This window comes from Suricata suricatta, chromosome 15 (genome assembly GCF_006229205.1).
Source record: "Suricata suricatta isolate VVHF042 chromosome 15, meerkat_22Aug2017_6uvM2_HiC, whole genome shotgun sequence".
Lineage (NCBI taxonomy): Eukaryota > Metazoa > Chordata > Mammalia > Carnivora > Herpestidae > Suricata > Suricata suricatta.
The window spans coordinates 46,182,362-46,205,413 of NC_043714.1; the positions used below are offsets into that span (position 1 = coordinate 46,182,362).

Genomic DNA, 23,052 nt, shown 5'->3' on the forward strand with positions numbered 1-23,052 from the left:
AAAATGGATTTTCCAGCTTACATCACGAGAAAAAGCAGCCAACGATTATAACCAGAAACTGAAAGAGAAATTTCAACACCATCCTCAAATAAAACGCATCGCTCGTCACCGACATCTACCAAAATCCATTTACAGCCAGATTCAGGAACAGCGCATCATGAAAGAAGCTCGTCGACGGAAGTATGCTTTGGGGCATTTGGTTCTCTTTCAATACCCTTTTCTAACTTCCCCTCTTCACCTCACCAAAAGTAAACCAAAAAACCTTGCCTTTTGAGGGAATAGTTGAAGTTATACATTAGAGATGTTTTTGAACACTTCCCTGAGCTTTTATTTATTTTTTTCCTGGTAGAAGAAGAAGTAGTGATTATCTGAGACTTTTCATTACCTATTTTTGAAAATATGTTTAAAGGGTAATCAGTAAAACTGAATTCCATCAGAATAAGAAAACATTTCTGCTTATACTAAAGAAACTCTTGTAAATAATGTTTTAGAAAATTATTTCTAATGAAGCTGCAATTAAGAGGTATTATGTATCTTCTAATTTAAAGAATGCACAGAAAGCATAGCACCCATTTCTTTTTTTTTTTTATTTTTTTAAAATGTGTTTTATTTATTTTTGAGAGATAGAGAGAGACAGTGCAAACAGAAGAGGGTCAGAGAGAGAGGGAGATACAGAATCTGAAGCAGGCTCCAGGCTCTGAGCTGTCAGCACAGAGCCCGATGTGGGGCTCGAACCCACGAACCGTAGCACCCATTTCTTGAGTAAAAATTTTCTAATATGCTTCATCATAGGATTTTGGATCTAAAGCAGAGCTCCCACCAGTCTTCTCCTTGTAGAATGTTCTTCTCTTTGGAAAAGGACACTGTTATATAATAAGAAAAGCATTAAATAAGTTAATAGAAGTTGATGTCTAGGTACTTTTAACCAAATCCCACTGTGGAAACTTTTTTCTTCAGTAGGGAGTTTTTTAGTGAAAGGAAAGACTGATTTATCTGAGAATGCTTTCTTTGGTTAAGGTGATTTCTCATAAATTTGCTTATATTTGTGTACTTTATTTCTAGGGAAGTGAACCGTCTCAAACATAGCAAGCCTGGATCTGTATCGATCGTGTCGGAGAAGAAGAAACACGTAGTGGCGGTCGTGAAATAACACCTGGTCTTCTTACCAACCCTGATACGTGATGGTTTGTTACGCTTTGATTTGCCAGCTCTGTAAATACAAGTACTGGCTCTAGAGTAATAACAGACGGTTCAGTTACATGTGTAGAAAATGTAAAAACTACCTGAAAGGTGGCCTGCTTGATGAGACTATCCGACATTTTATTCTTGATCTCCTTTCTTACTTCGTTGAAGAATACAGTATTTGCAAACTAACTTATTCCTTTTAGAAAATGTAGATATACTTTTACTTTGATCTATTATTATAGATACACATTTGAATTTGCATTCAATACTAAACATCCCTTGTTACCTTCAGTATTTGGATAATTGGTGCAATGATTCTTTCTATGATTACATATAACATGGGGAAGAATTATGTCAGAACTTCTTTCACTTCAATTAATTTTCTGTGTTTTAGTTGTATGTGGCTTTTTGAGACTTTAAAGATGATCAGCTTGGGGCGCCTGGGTGGCTCAGTTGGTTGGGCGTCTGACTTCGACTCAGGTCATGATCTCACGGTTCATGGGTTCGAGCCCCACGTCGGGATCTGTGCTGACAGCTAGCTCAGAGTCTGGAGCCTGTCTTCAGATCCTGTGACTCCTTCTCTCTTTGACCCCCCTACCCCGCCGCTCACACTGTCTCTCTCTCTCTCTCTCAAAAATAAAAATAAAAATGTTAAAAAATATCAAAAACAATGATCAGCTTGAATTTATATAACTTTTATAAGTAATAATTTATGGTCAAGATAATAAAACATTGTGTATCTCAGCATTATAACTTTGATCCACCTCTGCTAAGTAATTTCTCTTCAATCTTTCTAAATCATAAATTAGTTCTTTGTGACATGTTTTTTTTAAATTGTAGTTTAATAAACTATTATGAATATAACTCAAATTTTAGGAAATTTTAAGTAAAGAGATTTTTTTTTTTTTAAATACACAAAGATAGGGGCACTTGGGTGGCTCAGTTGGTTGAGTGTTTCACACTTGATTTTGGTCCAGGTCATGATCTCACAATCATGAGAACAGTCCCCATGGCTGGCTCCATGCCAAGCATGGAGCCTGTTTGGAATTCTGACTCTTTCCCTCTGTGTCCCCCTCCTCATGCTCACTCTTTCTCTCTCAATCTCTGAAATAACACAAAAATAGATGTTTAGGAATGCATACATATGGGGGTGCCTGGATGGCTTGGTTGTTCAAGTGTACGACTATCGGTTTTGGCTCAGGTTATGATCTCACAGTTCTTGAGTTTGAGCCTGCATCAGCACAGAGCTATTAGCACAGAGCCTGTTGGGATTCTCTCTCCCTCTCTGTTTGCCCTTCTCCTGCTCCCATTCTGTTTCAAATAAACTTAAAGGGCATACATTTGTAGTAAAAATATAAATGCACAGGGATGATAAAGATCAACATCTGGAGTGTGGGAGAAGGGTACAGCCAGGGTAGGATATGCAGGGGACTTCAGCTCTTTTACTGAGGTCATCTTGTAAATTACGTGCTCATTCTATTTTTTATGCTTTCTTGGGTATCTTAAATATTTTACCATATTTCTCTGAAAGCTGAGAAGAGATTACCTATCTACCTTTTAATCCATATGATCTGTTGTAGGCCTTAATTACTTGATTTTCAAGGTGAGTCAGGTTATCTTGTGTAGGTATCTTGTTACTGGCTCATGAGTAGTTTCAAAGAAATATGCAAATACTGATCCAAAAACATGAGCCTTGGTCAGTTTGAAGCAGTTCAAGAAGCAGATGCCTAAATGGGATGAGATGTGCAGGAGATTTACTGGCAGGAACTGTGTAAAGGATAAAGAGGAGGGAGCAGTACACAGGGAGAGCCCTTTGTCTGGACTGAAGGCTTGGCACCTGTGACAGGGGAGCAGGAAGAAAGGAGGACTGGGTGGGAGGAGCCTCGCACTGTGGTGCGGTTCTAAGAAAGGTTGGGCCAGGCTGATGGAGTGTCCCGGAACCAAAGTCGCTTGTCAGAGGAGCCCTGTATTCAGGAATGGGCCAGCCCTAGTACCCTCGCCGTGCTCAGTCAGTGGCCGGGAGCAGCCGCGGGGAAGCGTGGCCTTACAGCAAATGCACGGGGGCAGGTAGGACTCTGTCAGCCGTACTTCTGCAGCCAGTTCTTGAAGGAATTCTGAGCAGAATGTTTCTATGGCTGCACCTCTTGTACCCCGTAGACCCACTTACAGGTTTGGGAGCAACTCCTCCATGATTTCCATGCACCTCTTTTGAAAGAAGTTTGGTTGGATGGTGAGTAACCCCCTGCTACTGGAGTCACAACTAGTTTTCATCTTCCCTGTCTTCTGTCATCCGTTTTAAATTTTCCTCGTTCACAGCCATCACCTTAGCAAGTTTGGTGGCTCATCTACTGGTAGGACGTAAACCTTTATTCCTGAGGAGTCTGAACCTTTGGTAATCACCTTTCTCAGATGGGTCACTACACATATCCATTAACAGTTGCTGTGAAGAAAGGGAATACCAGCAGGCCCCAAAGGGATTGCCTGTGTTCTGCATCTATTCTATCTTCCCCCTCCCCCCACCACCCTACTGCCTCTGGTCCCGTAATCAATTATTTCTTCCAGGAGGCTGGCCACTCTTCTAGCCTGCTGGACAGCAGTCCAAAATGCCTTGGCGACAGCCCTAACTTAGAGTTCGGTGGGAATTCTGCTATGTTCCATGGCAAGAGTGTACCCCTGCAGTAACCAGTTCTAACCCTGCAGAGCCAGTTTTAGGAATGGTAACCACTGGGTCACTAGGAATGATGGAGCTGTTCTTTTTCTTCCTTGGTCCTCAGATACATATAAAAGTTTGTGATTTGATGGATTTACTGCATTCAGGAGGTGGTCCTCCATCCTTTTACCATATTTTATCTGAGCTGGTGCTTCCATCATGTCATTAGTAGGCCATTCCAGTGATTTATGAGACTGCATAGTTCTACACCGTGTGTGTTATTTGACCAGTGGGGTCCTTTGGTTGGGCCCAGTCTGTTACCTGCTCTGCTTTGAAGTAGGGTTCCAGGATGAATACCGTGTTGAGAGGGATTCATGTCTGCGAATTAGGCATTCCATTAATGCTCAGGTAGTGGTCCTGACTGAGGCTTTGTGACCAATATCTGGGGGTGCCAGCATAGGTATCTCTGTGAAGGTGACTTGCTGGCCCTTCAAGATCAAAGGGATCAAGCAGAGTCTCACTGACACCAAATGGTCTTTTGTTTCTCAAGGAATAAATAGTGACATATCAGCACAGTACTGGTCTCGGTCACTGACAATTTGGACAGTCAGAGACACAATAGCTAGATCAGCTTTGGTGAGTGGGAATTCTGTTGAGCTCATCCGTAGCCTCTGTCTTTGCCACAAGCCATTCCATCCATGTGCCCATTGTGCCTATTCCCAGCTGGCTAATAATCAGCTAATGGAGTTATTTTGTCTACTTGGTGGTTCAGCGCTTCTTCCATGGTGGATTTTTTTGGTGGACATTAATGTGTTCTGTAGAAATCTACTCTTGACTCCCTCATGTTCATCCATATACCTCTACTCCAGACCTCCTTGTCGGATCTTCTAGCCCTCTTCCTTCCACACCCTGACCGGTCATTGACCACTGCTCAGGAATCTCACTGAAGGCCACTTTTACATAAAATGATAAGCAGGTACACTGTTCATAGATCTACCCATTGGGAAGGTCTTCCCTCACCACTGCCTTTCAAGGCCACCTCTTTATGTGCCTTTAATGCAGTCATGTTCCATTTGTGCCTTGTGCCCACATATTGAACCAAGCCAACCCATCAGTTAAATAAGCTTGGTCACTATCCACCTCCTTAATGGCTGTCGGAGCAAATGGGGAGAATGGCTCTGATGCAACTGTGGCAGGTGATGCAGACAGAGGTCTATGCTACCTGCTCATACAGCTTCTTTGTGCCCTCTGGTCCTACTTATAGGCTATCTCAGATGTGCCATTCCTGTCTTCTGATGGACTGCTGCTGACTTTGTACAATTTTATGTCTTGGTGGTTCTAAATTCAACTCAAAATGGGCAGTTGTGGACAAATGGTTATTTGGTGCTAATCATCAAGCATCCTTTGTCTACCAGAGCTCAGTAAACATGCCCGGAGCTACTTCCCAAAGGGTATAATTTTGCATTGCAGATAACATGCCCTTGCTCTGGAAGCCTAAGGTCTTGTGATTCTCACACCGGGCTTACCAGAAACTCCACACTGCATCTTTTTCCACCAATGATGCTTCCTATACTGTAGGGTCTACTGGATCTTGTGGCCCAAGCTTCAGGGCTGCCTGTACCATAGCCTAGACCTGGTAAAGAACTGTTCCCTGATCTGGGCACCACTCAAGGCTTGTAGCCTTCAATATTACCCAGCAGATTAACCAAAGCTGTAGGTATTTATAGATGTGAAATGTGTTGCCCTGCAGACTCAAATGTGTCCGTGAGGCACACTGATTTCCTTCCAATGCAGCAGTTACATTTTGGAAGAGATACTGTGGCATGCCCCTGATCACTGGACCCCTAAAAAGTCACTAATGTGGCAGGTGCTGAACCTTGATAGGATTAGTTTCTTGCCCTTCTGACCACGTGTATCTTACCAAGGCTTCTAGCATGTCAGCCATCTCTTGCTTGTCCTGTCAGGTGAGCAAGAAGTCATCGATGTCATGTATAAATGCTCTGTGGGATGTCCAGTCATCATGGATCTTGTTGAGCTATGAGAGAGCAAAGAAGAATTAAAAGCCCTAGGACAAAATTAGGTGAAATTTACTTATTCCATGTGAGTGTGAACTTTCTGATCCAACTTGTAAAAAATATAATTTATTGTCAAATTGGCTCACATACAATACCCAGTGCTCATCCCAACAAGTGCCCTCCTCAATGCCCATCACTCATTTGTCCCTCCCTCCCCCATCCACTATCAGTTTGTTTTCTGTATTTAAGTCTCTTATGGTTTGCCTCCCGCCCTCTCTGTTTATAACTATTTTTTCCCTTCCCTTCCCCCATGGTCTTCTGTTAAGTTTCTCAAGATCCACATATGAGTGAAAACATATGGTATCTGTCCTTCTCTGACTTATTTCACTTAGCATAACACCTTCTAGTTCCGTCCATGTTGCTGCAAATGGCATGATTTCATTCTTCTCATTGCCAATTAGTATTCCGTTGTATATATAAACCACATCTTTTTTATCCATTCATCAGTTGATGGACATTTAGGCTCTTTCCATAATTTGGCTATTTTTAAAGTGCTGCTATAAACCTTGAGGTACATGTGTCCCTATGAATCAGCACTCCTGTATCCTTTGGGCAAATTCCTAGTAGTGCTATTGCTGGGTATAGGGTAGTTTTATTTTTAATTTCTTGAGGAACCTCCACATAGTTTTCCAGAGTGGCTGCACCAGTATGCATTCCTATGAACTGTGCAAGAGGGTTCCGGTTTCTCCACAGCCTCACCAACAGCTGTAGTTCCCTGAATTGTTAATTTTAGCCACTCTGACCAGTGTGAGGTGGTATCTCAATGTGGCTCTGATTTGTATTTCCCTGCTGATGAATGACATTAAGCATCTTTTCAAGTGTCTGTTGGCCATCTGGATGTTTTTGGAAAAGTGTCTATTCATGTCTTCTGCCCATTTCTTCACTGGATTATTTGGTTTTCGGGTGTTGTGTTTGGTTAAGTTCTTTGCAGGTTTTGGATCTGATCCTCTTTTCTAACTGGAATAGAGAACACGTTTGCCAAATCCATAGCTGTTCCCATGTACTGAGGCTACTAACGAATCAACTCGAGCAACACTACTATGACCAGCCCAGCATCAATTTTTGACTGCCTGAAGTGGTGTACATTACAGTGTTCTCCACAATCCATCTGGTTTGTATAGAGGTCAGACTGGCAAATTAATTGGAGATATGAAAGACACCATACCTGCTCCTTGCCTGCCCACCCGCGCCCAGTGTAATACTGTTTTTGGTTTACTGTCTTGGGGAGGGGGGGGGTGAGGTGGGATTTAAGAGGGTTTTTACTTGTTTTTCTTTTCACAGCTCTTATCCTGTGGTCAAGGATCCAATATGGTAGTTACTCCAACTAAAGGTATATCATTTTTTTTAAGTTTGTTTATTTTGAGAGAGACAGAGATAGTGCAAGTGAGAGAGAGGCAGAAAGAGAAGGAGAGAGAGAATCCCAAGCAGGCTCTGTGCTATCAGTGCAGAGCCGGACACAGGCCTCGAACTCATGAACTGCAAGACCATGACTTGAGCTGAAGTCAGACACTTAACTGACTAAGCGACCCAGGTGATCCACAACTATATCATTTCTAATTATACACTTGGGAACTGAGAATATGGCAACCAGGGAGGTCCATGGACTCAGTAGACCTACCATAAGTTAGACTTCAGATAGATTTCCATGTATAAGATTCCCCATGAGCTGTCATTTTAACAGGGTCATGATGACTCTTCAGGTCTTTGGGAATAAAATGTCAGACCCTGGGTCCAATAATCCTTGCAATATCTTGGTATTCCCCTTTCTCCAGTGCACAGTTACAATAAGTAATCGTAGGTCCTTTTGAGAAACCATGATAGCATATGCTTGTGGTTTTGCAAGATCTCTCCCATTAGGGACCCAGCCACCTCTTCAATCAGTGGTTCCAGCTCAAGTCTGGTAACTGAGCAAGAAATTGTGCCTTTTTACTGTGATTTCACTCGGCCTTCTCCATTCTTGCCTTTTCTGGCTGTAGATATCAAAGAGTACCATTAATGGATATCCATCTGTTATCCTCAAGGACACCATACTTTAATGATTTCCCAAACTCCCTGCAGATTAAGACTATTTGGCTGCCCCTCTAACCTTGGTGGTCATTACTGCCTCCTAGCTTTTAATGGTTAAGCACCACCACTTGACCTCTCTTAATGGAGTAAGGGCATGGTCATGATGGGTTTTAATGAGTTCACCTCTCTGATTACTTTTCCGGCCATCAGCTCTGGGCTGCAGAAGAGAACCAGCACTAAACTCTTTGTTGATGTTAGTGATCCTCTCACCAGCACATTCCTGTTGACTTTGGTAAATGGTATGTCTTCTAGGCTTTCCCACAAACATAATCTGATAGTCTCTGGCCTTAAATAATATATCCATCCATCATGCCAACTTCCATCAGCTCTTTATTTCTTCCTCTACAGGCTGCCAGGGCAACAAGGTGTTTCTACCTTGCTCAACATTGGCCAGCACTTTCTCCAGGCTTCTAGGAGCCATCCTAACAGTGAGTGTCCCCCTTTCCCTAGGGTCCTTGCCAGGGGGTTAAGTCCCATGGCAAAAGAAATGACTCTTCCTCTTTCAGTGTTAAACTCCTGCCCCCTTGAAATTCAGTCCCAGCAGTACTCCCTTGAGTCCTGCCAGTGTAACCAATTCTTGCAGCTCCTTTGGTGTGTAATCTGTTTCTTTTCGTGTCAAGCTCAACATCTCCCTAACCAAGAAATGCTGGGATTTAACCCCAGTTATTGGCCCAGCAGTCCAGAGTATAGACAGGGAGTGCTCCATACTGTTGCCTTGCAGGGAAGAAGGCTCCGTGGTATCTCCCCATACAGGAGAAGTGCTAGCTAGCTCTTACTGGGAAGGGCTGGACCACCTCTCCAAGCTCTAGGGGTTCAGGGAGGTTTGCAGTGCCCAAATGATCAGGACATCCTTGGAGTTCTCCCATCTTATGTTTCAGGTTTCTGTGTTTTCCCCACCAGATTCTTTTCCTTAGCAAAACAGACCTGCATTGGCTGAGCATTTAATGTCTCAGGAGCTCTGTAACTCCCACCGTCAAGTCCTCTGTCTGCTCCTCAGCTTTGTTCACACCTTTGCTGCAGGAGGTAAGAGCTGCTTTGTAAACTAGCAGAGTCTGGTCTCTGGTTCTCACATTTAGCCTTTAATTAATGGCCCTCAGCGTCTCATTATTCTTCAGCCAGGCACCAGTACAACTTTAATAAGTAGCAACTCTGTTGTCCTTGGAGACATTGTGCCCTCATCTCTTTCAAATGCTTGAATTATCAGGGCGCCTGAGTGGCTCAGTCGGCTGAGTGTCCGGCTCTGAATTTTGGCTCAGGTCACGGACTCATGGTTTGTGGGCTTGAGCCTCGAGTCAGGCTCTGCACTGTCAGCTGTCAGCTCGGAGCCTGTTTGGGATTCTCTCTCTCTCTCTCTCTCTCTCTCTCTCTCTCTGTCCTTCCCCTGTTCATTCTCTTACTTTTCCTCTCCCTCTTCCTCCCTCTCTCTTTCTCTCTCAAATATAAATAAATAAACTTTAAAAAAATGTTTGAATCATCATACCTGCAAGGGTAGTTCCTCCCATCCGGACGTTTCCCTAGCTCATCACACTGAAGTCTTCAGCAGTTGGGCCACTCATTTGGGCCATTTTATCAGCCAGGCAGTGAGTGAGCCTGTCTCCAAAGTCCATCTGACCTCTTACTGTCCTACACCACTCCTACTACCAGGTTCTATTCAGGTTCTCTGACAAACAGATGTCAAGACAGGTTTAGAGAAGCAAGAGATTTATTGGAGGGAAATATCTGTGAAGGTTAAAAGGCAGGAGCAGAAGTATGTGGGGAGAACTTTGTCGGGACTGTAGGCTTGTGAGACAATTCCTTAATCCCTCACTGTCGGGCCAGAACTAAGACCCCTACTGTGCTCAGTCTTGCCTGAGAACAGCGGAGGAAAGCCTAGCCTTGGGGGTGGATCTGGGGCTGCAGCTGGGGATCTTAGCCATGCTCCCCACTGCTGGTTCTCTTGAAGAAGACCCAGTGACACATTTCCGTGGCTGCCACAGCTACTGGCTTTCATACCCATTGTCATTCTTATTTAGTATCTGTTCATATTTCTACACAGGAAGTCTCAGGTCATTTAATAAGTATACAGTGATTTTTTTTTACTTACCTTGAACTGAATGGGAGTGAAAAGTGCAGTTCATTGCAAAGTGCTACCTAAATATTGGTCTTAAGTGATATTAACTGTCACAGAATTGGATGTGACCATGGCAGAGAAAGAAGCCAAGTTTGACGTTTTGCACTTGGCACATAGTGGGTGCTCATTAAATGTTTGTTGACATGGAATAAAAACCCAGACTTGCATTCTTGGGGGAATGTTTGCTGATGATTTTAATTATGTATTTTCATAACTTAACACTTTTCTCCTAGTTCTTTGTCCTCCATTAGCCTGAGTGCAGAATGTCTTTATTTAAAAGTGCCTCTTTAAAATATATTTTGTACTGAAATATTAAAAAGCATATTGTTCATGTGCATAAATAAAAACATGTAACTCAGTTTTTGATGGTGTTAACATCAAAACATTTGTTAAAATAAAAAGTTGATTAAATTCATGCTATTGAACTTTGCAGCATAACTGCTTAAATTCACCTTTATGAAAACATATGAGCTATTTTTGCCATTCATACCACACTTCAGTTTGAATCAATTAATTGAAATAATTGATTCAAGTTGTGAATTTATATTCATATACAAGAAAACAGTCAAATATTTAAAGTTAGGCCAAATAAATACTATAAAATCCCTTTCCAATTTTACTGTTTCATTGAAGAGTAATCACTATAACTAAGCAGGTCCAAACCACGATGCCTAAGGCATGGGGTATGAGGGGCGCCTGGGTCAATTGGTTAAAGGTACAACTTATAGTTCTGGCTCAGGTCATGAGCCTGCAGTTTGTGAATTTGAGTCCTGCATCCAGTTCTGAGCTGACAGTACAGAGCCTGCTGGGAATTCTCTCTCTCCCTTTCTCTCTGCCCCTCTCCTGCTCACACCTGCTCACTCTCTCTCTCAAAATAAATAAATAAACTAAACTAAGAAGTTTAAAGAAATGGAATGGGGAATGAGAGTGCATATATCAAATCCTACTTAAGAAACAAAACCTCAGTTTTCTCTTTGCTTGATTTCTTTTAACCATGATGTGTTTCTTCTTCAATTTTATAAAACACAAAAGGAACACAGAGTTTTCTACTTATTGAAGGGGATAAACAACAGTTTTCAATGATAAAAAAGATACTGTTTCATGGTTCTGATCTATCCATAACCCATCTGACCACTTTTGAAAGTTTAGATATTCACCCTCGTCTTTTTTCATTTTTACTTGGAGGGAGCACAGAGGGGAGTGATGGAAGGTCAAAGGTCACAGAGCTCATTATCACTTATGGCCACTGAGTTCTCAACTCAGGCAAAGATGTTGATGAAACGAATGTATAGCTTAAACCTTTTTTTTGACATATAATTGACATGTAACATTAGTTTCAGATGTATAACACATGGTTCGGTATTTGTATATGCTGTGAAATGATGGCCATACATAATTAAAGTTCTTTTTTTTGTAATGAGAAGTTTAAGACCTATTCTTTTAGCAGCTTTAAAACACACAACACAGGGGTGCCTGGGTGGCTCAGTCACTTAAGCGTCTGGCTTTGGCTCAGGTCATGATCTCACAGTTCGTAGGTTCGAGCCCTGTGTCAGGCTCTGTGCTGACAGCTAGCTCAGAGCCTGGAGCCTGTCTTTGGATTCTGTGTCTCCCTGCTCATGCTGTCTCTCTCTCTCTCTCAATATAAATAAAATATTAAAAAAAATAATAAAACACACACAACACAGTATCTTAATTATATAGTAATCGTGCTGTACATTACATCCCCGGGACTTACTACTTTATAACTGGAAGTTTCTACCTTTTGACCCCCTCCCCCATATCATTCATCCATCACTCCTTCCAACCCTGCCTCTGGCAACTAACCATCTATTGTCTGTGTCTATGAGTTTGGTTTTTTGTTTGTTTTTGTTTTTATTTTAGATTCCACATATAAGTAAGATCCTATGATATTTGTCTTTTCCTGTGACTTAATTCCACTTAGCATAATTCCCTATAGTATAAGCCCTGATCTTTGGGGTTTTTTTTTAATGTTTATTTATTTATTTTGAGAGAGGGAGAGAAAGAGAGAGTGAGCATACATGTGAGTGGAGGAAGAACAGAGTGAGAGAGAGAATCCCAAGCAGGCTTTTGGCTGTGGAGCCTGATGTGGGACTGGAGTCTATGAACCTGAGATCATGACCTGAGCCAAAATCAAGAGTAGGCTGCTTAACCGACTGAGCCTCCCAGGTGCCCCAAAACCCTGACTTTTTGCTTTAGCTTTGTAATGCAAGTGCCTGACTTAAGCTTTGATTGCTGAGGCATCTACTTCAAAGATGGCTTTCTTGAATAAAGATCTTCCCCTCCACAGAACTAGATGAAGAGTCAGGCCACAATGCCTCTCCCCTACCAGTCATCTTTATTTTAGACATCTTGGTTGATTTTGATAACTGATGACTTGAGCTACTTGTTTTTTTCTCTTTCCACACTTTAATATTTTTAAAAATGTTTTATTTATTTTTGAGACAGCATGAGCAGGGAAGGGCAGAGAGAGGGGGAGACACAGAATCCGAAGCAGGCTGCAGGTTCTGAGCTGTCAGCACAGCCCAACGTGGGGCTTGAACCCACAAACGTGAGATCGTGACCTAAGCTGAAATCGGAGACTTAACTGAATGAGCCACCCAGGTGTCCCTCTCTTTCCACACTTTAAATTTCCTCTCTTCTGCTTTAAATTCACCAATAAAGAGTGAGCTTGAACCCTAGGCCCTCATCCTCAACCTTAATAAAAGCAGAACCCTAGGCCCATGCATGCCTTCTCTCTTTTTCTCTCTAAAACTTCTCTGTGTAGCCACAGATGGTCCTATAAGTAATCAACCTTGTTTCTTTCCAAGTTTCCTGATGGCTATTGCTGAGGGCATCTTACAGCCAGAATCATACTAAGAACCACAAGGGCCGGTTTAGCCACGACATTGGTTATTGATAAGCTGAGACTGGCACACAACATGCCCCCAAGGTCCATCCACTTTGTCGCAGATGACAGGATTTCCTTCTTCGTCATGGCTGAATAATTTTATACTGTGTATGTGTATATCTTTTTTTAAGTCCTTTTATCTGTTGATGGACAGTAAAAGTTGCTTTTATGCTTGGCTATTGGGAATAATGCTGCAATGAGCATGAGAGACTGCAGAGATCTCTTTGAGATCCTGATTTCAATGCCTTTAAATATATATCCGGAAGTGGGATTGCTGGATCATATGGTACTTCTATTTTAAATTCTTCGAGGACCCTCCATATGGTTTTCCCTAATAGCTTTGTCAATTCATATATCCTCCAAGAGTGAACAAGGGTTCCCTTTACTCCGTACCTTGCCAGCACTTGTTTTCTTTCTGGTTTTGTTGTTTTTTGTTTTTTGTTTTTGTTTTTTAATAATACCCATTCTTGGGGTGCCTTGGTGGCTCAGTTCGTTAAGCATTCAACTCTTGCTTTTGGCTCAGGTCATAATCTCATGACTCATGAGATTGAGCCCTGCATCGTGCTCTGCCCTGACAGTGTGGAGCCTGCTTGGGATTCTCTTTCTCCTCCTCTCTGCCCCTCTGCCACTTGTACTCTCTGACTTTCTCTCCCAAAATAAATAAATAAACATTAAAAAAAAATAATACTAGTAGCCATCATAAAAGGTGTGAAGTGATATCTCATTGTGGTTTTTATTTGCGTTTCTCTAATGATTAGTGATTTGAGTGCCTTTTCACACACCTGGTGGCCACCTTTGTCTTCTTTGGAAAAACGTGTGTTCAGATGCTCTGCCCATTTTTTAACTGAAATGTTTGTTTTTTGCTTTTGACTTTATTTTTTGCTATTGACTTGTGTTGAGTTCTTTATATATTTTGCATATTAACCCCTTATAAGATACATGATTTGCTAATATTTTCTCCCATTTGGTAGGCTGCCTTTTTGTTTTGTTGACGGTTGCCTTTGCCGTGTAGTAGTTTGATGTAGCCCCTGTTGTTTGTTGTTAGTTTTGGTGTCGGATCCAAAAAGTCATCACGAAGACCAATGTCAATGAGCTTACTGCCTGTTTTCTTCCAGGAGTTTTATCTTTCCAGGTCTTACATTCAAGTCTTTAATCCATTTTTAGTTAATCATTGGGAATGATTTAAGATGATGGTTTATTTTCAGTTTTTTGCGTGTGGCTGTCCAGTGTTCCCAACACCGTAGTTGAAGAGACGGTTTTTTCTCTGTTGTATATTCTGGGCTCTTTTGTAATCACTACTTGACTATGTAAGTGTGGGTTTATTTCTGAGTTCTCTATTCTGTTCCATTTATCTATGTGTCTGCTTTTATGCCAGTTCTACACTGTTTTAATTACTATAGCTCTGTAATATAATTTAACATCAGGAAAAAGGATGCCTCTGGCTTTGTCCTTTCTCAAGATTACTTTGGCTATTTAGGGTTTTTTGTGGTTCCATACAAATTTGAGAATTATTTGTTCTGGTTCTGTGAAAAATGCCATCGGAGATTGATGGAGATTGTGAAAGGACACAGGTCTGACCCAACTGACTCCATGACAGGATTTAAGTTTCCCCTCTGCACTAGAAGGCCTAAGTTTCAGTTTCCCTGAAACTATCAGGGAGTTACACATTGCCCAAGGCAGGAGGGACCACCCTTGTAACACCCAATCAGAAGTGGCCAGCTAACACCCTTAACGTTCCTAAGGACAGGCCTGTAGATGGAAACTATAGAGAGTTACCTGTTGTTTAATATTAGATTAACCAGTTACTCACCCCACGTGGGGGTCCTTGGCCTACCCTGTAATTGGTTATTTTCAAAGAAACACTAAATATTGTGATTGGGTTCCGCCAAAAGTAACGAACGCTCTAAACAAAATGTATGGTTAAAGTTGCTGCCAATGCTGTTATGTGATAATGATTGGATCACTGTACCTATGTCACAATTTCCTGTAACTCCCCCTTCCAAAACCCCATAAAAACCCTGCTCAGCCCTTATTCGGGGCTCTCAGCACCGATCCACTGCATTGGTGAAGTCTGTGAGCCCGAGCTTAAGCCGTAATAAATGCCCTTTGCTTTTGCATGCGTGGTTCAGTCTCCCTGGTGGTGTCTGGTCTTCGGGGATATTGCTATCTGGGCATAATAATTGTAATGAATCTGTAGATTTTTCTGAGCATTGTGGGCATTTTGACAAAATTTTTCTTCCAATCCATGATCATGGCGTATCTTTCCATTCATTTGTGTCATCAGTTTCTTTCATCAATGTCTTATAGTTTTCAGTGTACAGGTCTTTCACCTCCATGGTTAGATTTATTCCTAGGCATTTTATTCTTTTTGATACAATTGTAAATGAGATTGTTTTCTTAATTTTTTTTTCTAAAAATTCATTATTGTTCTATAGAAACATAACAGATTTTTTAAAGTTGATTTTTTTATTCTGCAGGTTTACTGAATTTGTTTATTCTAATAGTTTTTGGTGGAGTTTTTAGTAATATCATGTCATATAGACTTTTAAAAAAAAAAACGTTAAAAAAAAGAAACCCAAACTGCCAGAGTCCAGCTCCAGCAGGTCCAGGGCTCCCTGAAGGAGAGATGGTGTCAGCTTTATTGAAAAAATGTATGGAGTACAAAACAGAAGTGGCAGTTGCCTTAGACAATAATTTCTGATGACAAATTCTTTGGTATGTAAAAATTTCCCAGAACATAGATAGGTGGAAGACTCATGCATAACCTTTATCAATAGGTGACTGGATGTTTATCACTTGGGGAAGGAAGGGATCTTTAGCATTCAAATACAAGGCAAAGTTTTTAGCATAGTAAAGGCAAAAGTTAGTTCTTTTGTGAGCAGGGGTCAATAGTCTGTTTTTTGAGAGGAAGAAAAACAGGTTTTCTCAGGAAATGTAACATTTGCTCCTATAATCATAAAAGAAGAAACTCCTATAACAAGTTTTTTTACAAGCTATAATTCACATATTTTTAGCCTAAGATGGCAAGTCACTCCTGATATCAGTCAGTCAGGCGCCTTGGGGGTCGGTGCTCAAGCAGAGATTGAGTGGGGGGTGAGTGGGTGTAGATGCTGGCCGCTGGCGCCATCTGATGGTGGGAGGCCTTGCAAACCTGCCTGACTTCAGAAAGGGCTCCCAGCACCAAAGAGTTGTCACATATTGCAAATACTCAGGGAGGGGAACTACTTCTCAAATGAGTCTTAATGCTCTAGCACTGAAGTTTAAGCATTTAATTAAAAACCTTACTTTTTTTTTTTCTTAAAAATGTTCAACAAGAGTTAAACTGGATTCTGAGCTCCCAGTTACCTCAGGCAGGGCTTTTTACTTTTAGCCCTGTGGTCTCAACTGGGGCCAGTTTTGTCCCTTTGAGGACATTTGACAGTGGCTGGAGATTTTTTTTCTATTATTATTATACCCAGTGGGGAAAAGGCTGTTACTGGCATCTAGTCGGTAGAAATCAGGGAGGGCTGCTGCTGAACGTCCTACAGTGCAGAGGACAGCATCCCCCCACCGAAGAATTATCTCGTACAAAATGCCAATAGTGCCATTGTTGAGAAACCTTGCTTTTTGGTCAGATGTAGCCAAGTCAGTATGGAAATAACAACAGGGATCCTCCTCTTTTAAAATTAAATTTAATACTGCAAATTTTAAGCAGTTTATACTTCATTAGGAAAAGAAAAGATTATCCAGCAATAGCTTACACTTACAGGCAATAAGAATGAGGCTAACAGGAAAGCACATCCTTCCCTAACAGCCTCCTCTGAGTAATCAATTCCAGTCACTGAGGCCAATATTCACTGACTTACACAGCTGAGTGGAATGGAAGTTTCCTTTTATTTTCTTTCTCTTCTGTTATTTGACTCTGATCATTCTCTTGCTGCTTTTCCTGCTCACGTTTTGCTGATCTGAAGTGTGATTTGCGTCTTAGCCCAGTGAACATCAGTGCATATACCACCTAAAAAATGAAACAGTACCATGTTTACCTGGCATCCTGTCAGGGCATTGGGTACTACTGACTTGAAAGGAAGTAACACCTGCTGAGTCACTGGTACTACCTCCTGCTACACCCTGTGGTTTCCATAGTGATGTCTCAGTGAATTGCAATCAACAAAACCTGCCTGGTTAAAGACCTAAGTGATTAACTGTAATTCAAGCTCTTTATTAATCTGGAGTTGGGAACATGATTTTGACCGGTTTGAAATGTAACTTTTCCAGTCAACATCTTTTCAAATAAAATGCACAGATATGTTTTATTTTGAAATGAAGTTGTTAGGGTGAAACTCTGAGGAAGGAAATACGAATGGAGATGATGTGAAAGAGTTGGTTAAGGAGTTAGAGAAATGCTAATTCAATTTTGTGAATTCAAAAGAATGATAGTAACCTTCAGGAAAGAAAAGTTGCATCAAATGCCTTGTTATTAAGTCTTACCACCTGGTCACTGCTATAGCACTTTTCTTTGATGGAACCAGAAAAAGCAGATTGTTATTCAACCTATTTCTTTTTTTAATAATCCCCATTCATCATCTTATTTTAAGAAAAAAGGAAGGGGAGTACCTCACTTGGTCAGTTGGTATAGCATGTGACTCAGGGTGGTGAGGTCAAGCCCCATGTTGGGAATAGAGATTACTTTAAAATAAAATCTTTAAAAAAAAAAAAGGAAGGGAATACACCTGAAACTAGTATAACACTATATGTTAATTATACTGGAATTGAAATAAAAATATGTTTTTAAAGAAAAAAGGAAGGGAAAGAGCAAATGACTTCTCCCTACTAGCTACCGATTTAGTGATGTGGCCATAGGACAGTCTTTCTGTCCTGTCTTCCTTCCTTCCCGCCTTCCCTCCTTCCTTCCCTCCTTCCTTCCTTCCTTCCTGCATGCCTTCCCTCCTTCCTTCCTTCCTTCCTTCCTTCCCTCCTTCCTTTCTTCTTCCTTTTTTTTTCTTTCATTTCTTCCTTCTCCCATCTCCTCCACCTTCATAATCTTCTATATTTTTATAATTTCAGAATAGGTTAGGGAGATTTTTGAAAATTGGTGTGACATCTCAGTACTAGAGATACTTAAGGACTGTGTCATAGGAAAAAAGGAAATCAGGCACCTTAAGTCTTTAGAGGACATTCAAGGTCAGCTTGGATGTTTGAGCTGTGAATCCAAAATTAGTTGCAACCCAGTGAACATTGGTGATTTATACAGAACCTTAAAGCCCCATAGGGGAAGGTACTAAATAAACATTTGATTCTTTGGTGAAGGAAGTTTTAAAACCTATAATGGATCAGTGTTTTCCAGATTTTTAGTATTATGACGTAATAGTCCTAATGGTGCATACATTTTATTTATCTATTTTAATGTTTATTTGTTTTTGAGAGACAGAGACAGAGACAGAAAGAGACAGAGTGTGAACAGGGGAGGGGCAGAGAGAGGGAGACACAGAATCTGAAGTAGGCTCCAGGATACTGGAGCTTAGTTGACTGAGTCCCCCAGTGGTGCATACATTTTAAAGTAAACATTAAGTTTGCTTTGATCCCTTTCTTCAAAGTTATTAAATAGGTGGGATTAAGTCAGGTTCAAGACCTCTTTCACCGAATGAATGGAGGAGTGGATGAATGAATGATTTATTGAATGAACATTCTTTCATTTAGTTGACATTTGAGTCCCAGCTATGGGTATGTGTCTTAAGTCAGCTTTATGCCTGGTCTCTTCACAGGCAGTGAGGGTAATGTCCAAAAATGAACTCAGTATTTTGCACCAACTCCCAAATTTCATCTCATGTACAATACCTATTTCTGAATGCCACATCACCCACAAAGATACCCAGACAGAAACCTGGGTATAAGAAAGCAAATTAGTAATAATAAGAGCTGCTCATGTTTATTGAACACTCATAATACTGCAAATGCTTTACATCCACTTAATTTAAGCTTAATTTAATTCTCTTAAGAACCCCAAAGGTTCTATTAAAATAGAATGTTTGTAGGCCCTATTATAATCCATCTTTAGTGTCTGTACTGTGCACTCAGTCTATAAAACCTTCTGCAAGGATCTCAGTCTTAGAGGAGTTAGACATGAAAACAAGTAATTGCAGTCCATTGTGATGCCTTAGCAGGACACCATAGCAGTGGCCACGAGGAAAACCCTAGCTTCCTGCTGGGAAAGGAAGAAGCCCTCCTGAGGGGGAAGCAGAGAAAGGGAGTCACAGACTCCGAAGTGGCTCCAGACTATCAGCACAGAGCCCACATGGGGCTCGAACCCATGACTGTGAGATCATGACCTGAGTCTAAGTCAGCTGCTCAACCAACTGAGCTGCTCAGGTGCTGTTCCCACCCATCCCCTGCTTGTGTGTGTGTGTGTGTGTGTGTGTGTGTGTGTGTGTGTGTGTGTGTGTGAGTGAGAGAGAGAGAGAGAGAGAGAGAGAGAGAATCTTAAGCAGATTCCACACTTAGCGTTGAGGCTGACCGGGGGCTCAGTCCCATGACGTGAGCCAAAAATCTGGAGTCAGATGCTCAGCTGTCTGAGCCACTCAGGCGCCGTACCAACGTTCATCTTTACCTAACAGTCACTCTTTCCCATTGCCCTAGACTCCTAAAAACATTTTTTGTGCTTTCTGATCCATTCAACCTTAGTACCTAATAAGACTTCTATCCTCTAATTTTTTTTATCTCTCTGGAGAAGATGAGCCCAAACCTTATGAATTATTTGTCCTAGGGTAATCAGTTTCTGATAATTAGCATTCCTGCAACAGTGTCTTTTATGAATAGTGATACATTTGAATGAGGGATCACAGATTTATTTTGAAGCCAGCCCTGCTATATTTCTGCTCATCCATGCAAGGTACCAGAACTAGCTGGCATGTGATAACCATCATGCATCTCTGGAGGCACTCAGTGGCCCGGGCTAACAGGTCTGCCCTTGACCACTTGCATATCGTGAGATAGACGTGGGAGTTTTCAAAATGAGCTGTGGGTACTAAACCACTAAATGTTTGGTACATTTCAATTAATCATCAAAATAAGTAGCAGTATTCTCTCAGTATTTTGATAGGGGCAAGGAAGGAAAGAAAACAGGGACTTGGGAGTCTGAAGTAGGGGACAGGTTGCTCTGGGTTCATAAAAGGGCACAGAGAGAGGAGGCTGATTTCAGCCTTAGCTCACTTTGACTCCTCTGTTTTCCTAGCTGCTCAACCACAGGTCACCCCCAAATACCCTCCCATGCTCAGTCTTGCCTCTGTTGTCCTGAAGTGGGAAGTATAGCGGGGGCTTGGAATTTCATTAGGGTCCCTAGATCCTCAGTGTTTCCCTGGATCTGGGTGTAGACCTTAATTGCCGTCTTTCTCCATGCGGCTCCACCCTGAGTCCTCTGTGGTGAATAGTGCCATGGAACCCTAACTAGCTGCTACCAAATTGGCTTCCCCATGGCTGGACCCTGCTAGCCCATGCCCTACTTACTGGGCTAAAGGAGTTTGGTAAGTTATTTGCTTTCCTTCCTTCCTTCTACGCCCTGACTAACCAGCGGTGAGCCCCGGAATTCTGCCAGGTCCACTAAACCACAGCCATGACCAGCAACTGCTGCCCGCATTTTGCAGAGTCTGAGCTTCTGTCTTCGGTTGAGATCCCAGCATGCCTTGCACCTGAGAAGAACACAAACTTTGCAGACTTTGTAATTACTGCAAAGGGAATTTTCTCACCTTAGAAGGGATAAAATAGAGGCTATGTGCAGAGGTGTTGTTGTCCTGCTGACACATTCCGGAAGCCTTGCTTTGCATGCTTTATGAAGCTTTTTATTGGCTTTAACACCTTGAACCTCCTCATGAAGAAACTTATTTCCCCAAAGATTCCTTAATCAAAACATCACAACATTAGATTGTGAGAAAGTTCCCTTACCCAATTAGAATTGGTGGGGAATATAAGCCCAGATATGGAGTTTGGTATAATGCGAATGCATGCTCCCCAAAGCTATTGTTCTCAATATTTGTAACTTAATTTAAAAACTCATTTAGACTTACATGTGTTATCACAGTACATAGAATCCCAACTATAAGATTTCAAGCTCAAATATAACAAGTAACTAGAACAAATATATTTGGGTCCAGTTGCAGTTCAATAAGGAAATAGGTCAGAAAATTAAATTATAAAAAGCAATCTTGTTAATTAGGTTCTTTCCAGGTGAAATGTGAAGCTTTGAATAGCATTATCCATTCCGATTTATAATTAATGAACTCAATTTTTATTGTAATGATATTTCCCATTTATCCACCTGGGGATTTTCCAATCACTATCATTCATTTTATGAGGAAAAAAATTAAACTATTTCCTATAGGAAATACTTATTTTAAGAATAATTTTTACTAATCATGTTTTGCTTAAATTGGAGTAAATAAGGTGGAAGAAATTAATTACTCCAAATCTGTATTGCATAATAACCAATTATGCCTACAGTGTGTGACTATATGCCAAACATTTACCCTTTTTGAAACTCAGTCATGTCGTATGAAAAATGGGTCTATTAAGGTTGTTATATGCACACCTCCACAGGGCTGAGGGTTTCTTTTAAAGTTTTTTTTTTAATATTTTATTTATTTTTGATACAGAGAGAGACAGAGCATGAGCGGGGGAGGGGCAGAGAGAGAAGGAGACACAGAACTAGAAGCAGGCTCCAGGCTCTGAGCTAGTTGTCAGCACAGAGCCCGACACGGGGCTCAAACCCACAAATGTGAAATCTGACCTGAGCCGAAGTCAGAGGCTTAACCGACTGAGCCACCCAGGCACCCCTAGCGTTGAGGGTTTCTAATGAGACAATGACACACCCTAGCCAAATAGCAATCTTGACAAAGGTGCTTGCTTAAAGATCTAAAAGTCAAAGTCAAGGATAGACCTAGATAAGAGCGTTATTTGAATCAGCCAGTGGAGATTACTCTTGAGCAGAGTTTCTTTGCTGCCCTTACAAACACGTCTGAAATTCTTGGCTGAAATTCTACCCCTTCATTAAAATAACACTTTAGTAAATTATCATAAACAGTATGCAATGGGCATTTGTCCTTTTAGTGGTTGCCCAATATCTACTTTGATGGAATCTGCACTGTGTGATTCTTGGAAATGAGGGAGCCAGACACTCCCTCTCCCTATTCCCTTACGGGCAACACCAATTAGATGGTTCTGCCCAATGCTTTGAATCCAGGGTAAGTGAAACTATTATGTAGGCACCGTTCTGAACTGATACGTTCAGATGCATCTGGCAGCAGTGGAGGGTCACAGTGGCAGTTGTGTCCATCGGGACACCCCAGACCATCCCTGCAGTGGGTCTTTGGCCTGCTTCAAGTTCCCTAACATTCCTTGGCTCCTATCGAATTTCTAGCCTTGGACTCCAGCCTTTATATACAATCTGTGATCCACCCTATACCTTTCCAACAAATTCCTTTTCTGCTGAAGTTAGCAAGAGTCAGTTTCCATCTGTTTTCAAGAACAATTGTATAGCTCTTGGCCAAGTAATTCATTAGGAAATTACCTTTTGGTAGTTGTATTAGAAAAGAGTCTAATTTATTAACTTTTTGTAAGTAAATCTTTCCTTTCTGAGAATTATTTTTCTTTAAGAAAAAAACAAAAAACAGTTGAGTGAAAGCCCTACAAAGAATAGTAAACCCTGTATGATCTATTGATCTGAGTAACTTGCATGTGAATTACTTGCCTCTTCTTGTCACTACTTCTGACCCTCAGCCTCTTATTTCCAACTGGACTGCAAGGGACTTTGTATTTATTGCTTGGTTTCTCAACACATTAACAGAATCTATCAGATCATAGATGCTCGATTGAGTTTGTTGACATGATTCTCTTCAGTATGATTTATAGAGAGTCTTATCCTAGCTCTATTCAGGCTTAAGAGAAATTCTTATGAACTAGTTTGGGAAATTATTCACAATTTGTAACTTGTTATACTAGAAATTATATTGCAGGAGTCCTACAATGGTCTTACAAATAGTTTTCTTAAGGCAATATCAGGTAGGTTAGGGACTGTCCTTCCAGTGGAAGA

The 23,052-nt window shown here is 41.2% G+C and overlaps 1 protein-coding gene across 1 annotated transcript in view; it reads left to right on the plus strand.

The window, feature by feature from the left end:
• The window catches only part of DCAF13 (DDB1 and CUL4 associated factor 13), a 30,202-nt gene extending 28,828 nt beyond the window's left edge, over positions 1–1,374 (plus strand). The window contains exons 10-11 of the mRNA XM_029923510.1: positions 17–180; positions 1,063–1,374. Of these exons, the coding sequence (XP_029779370.1) occupies positions 17–180; positions 1,063–1,150 (252 nt within the window). The 3' untranslated portion in view covers positions 1,151–1,374. The remainder of the gene's footprint in view (positions 1–16; positions 181–1,062) is intronic.
• The last annotated feature ends 21,678 nt before the right edge of the window (positions 1,375–23,052 follow it).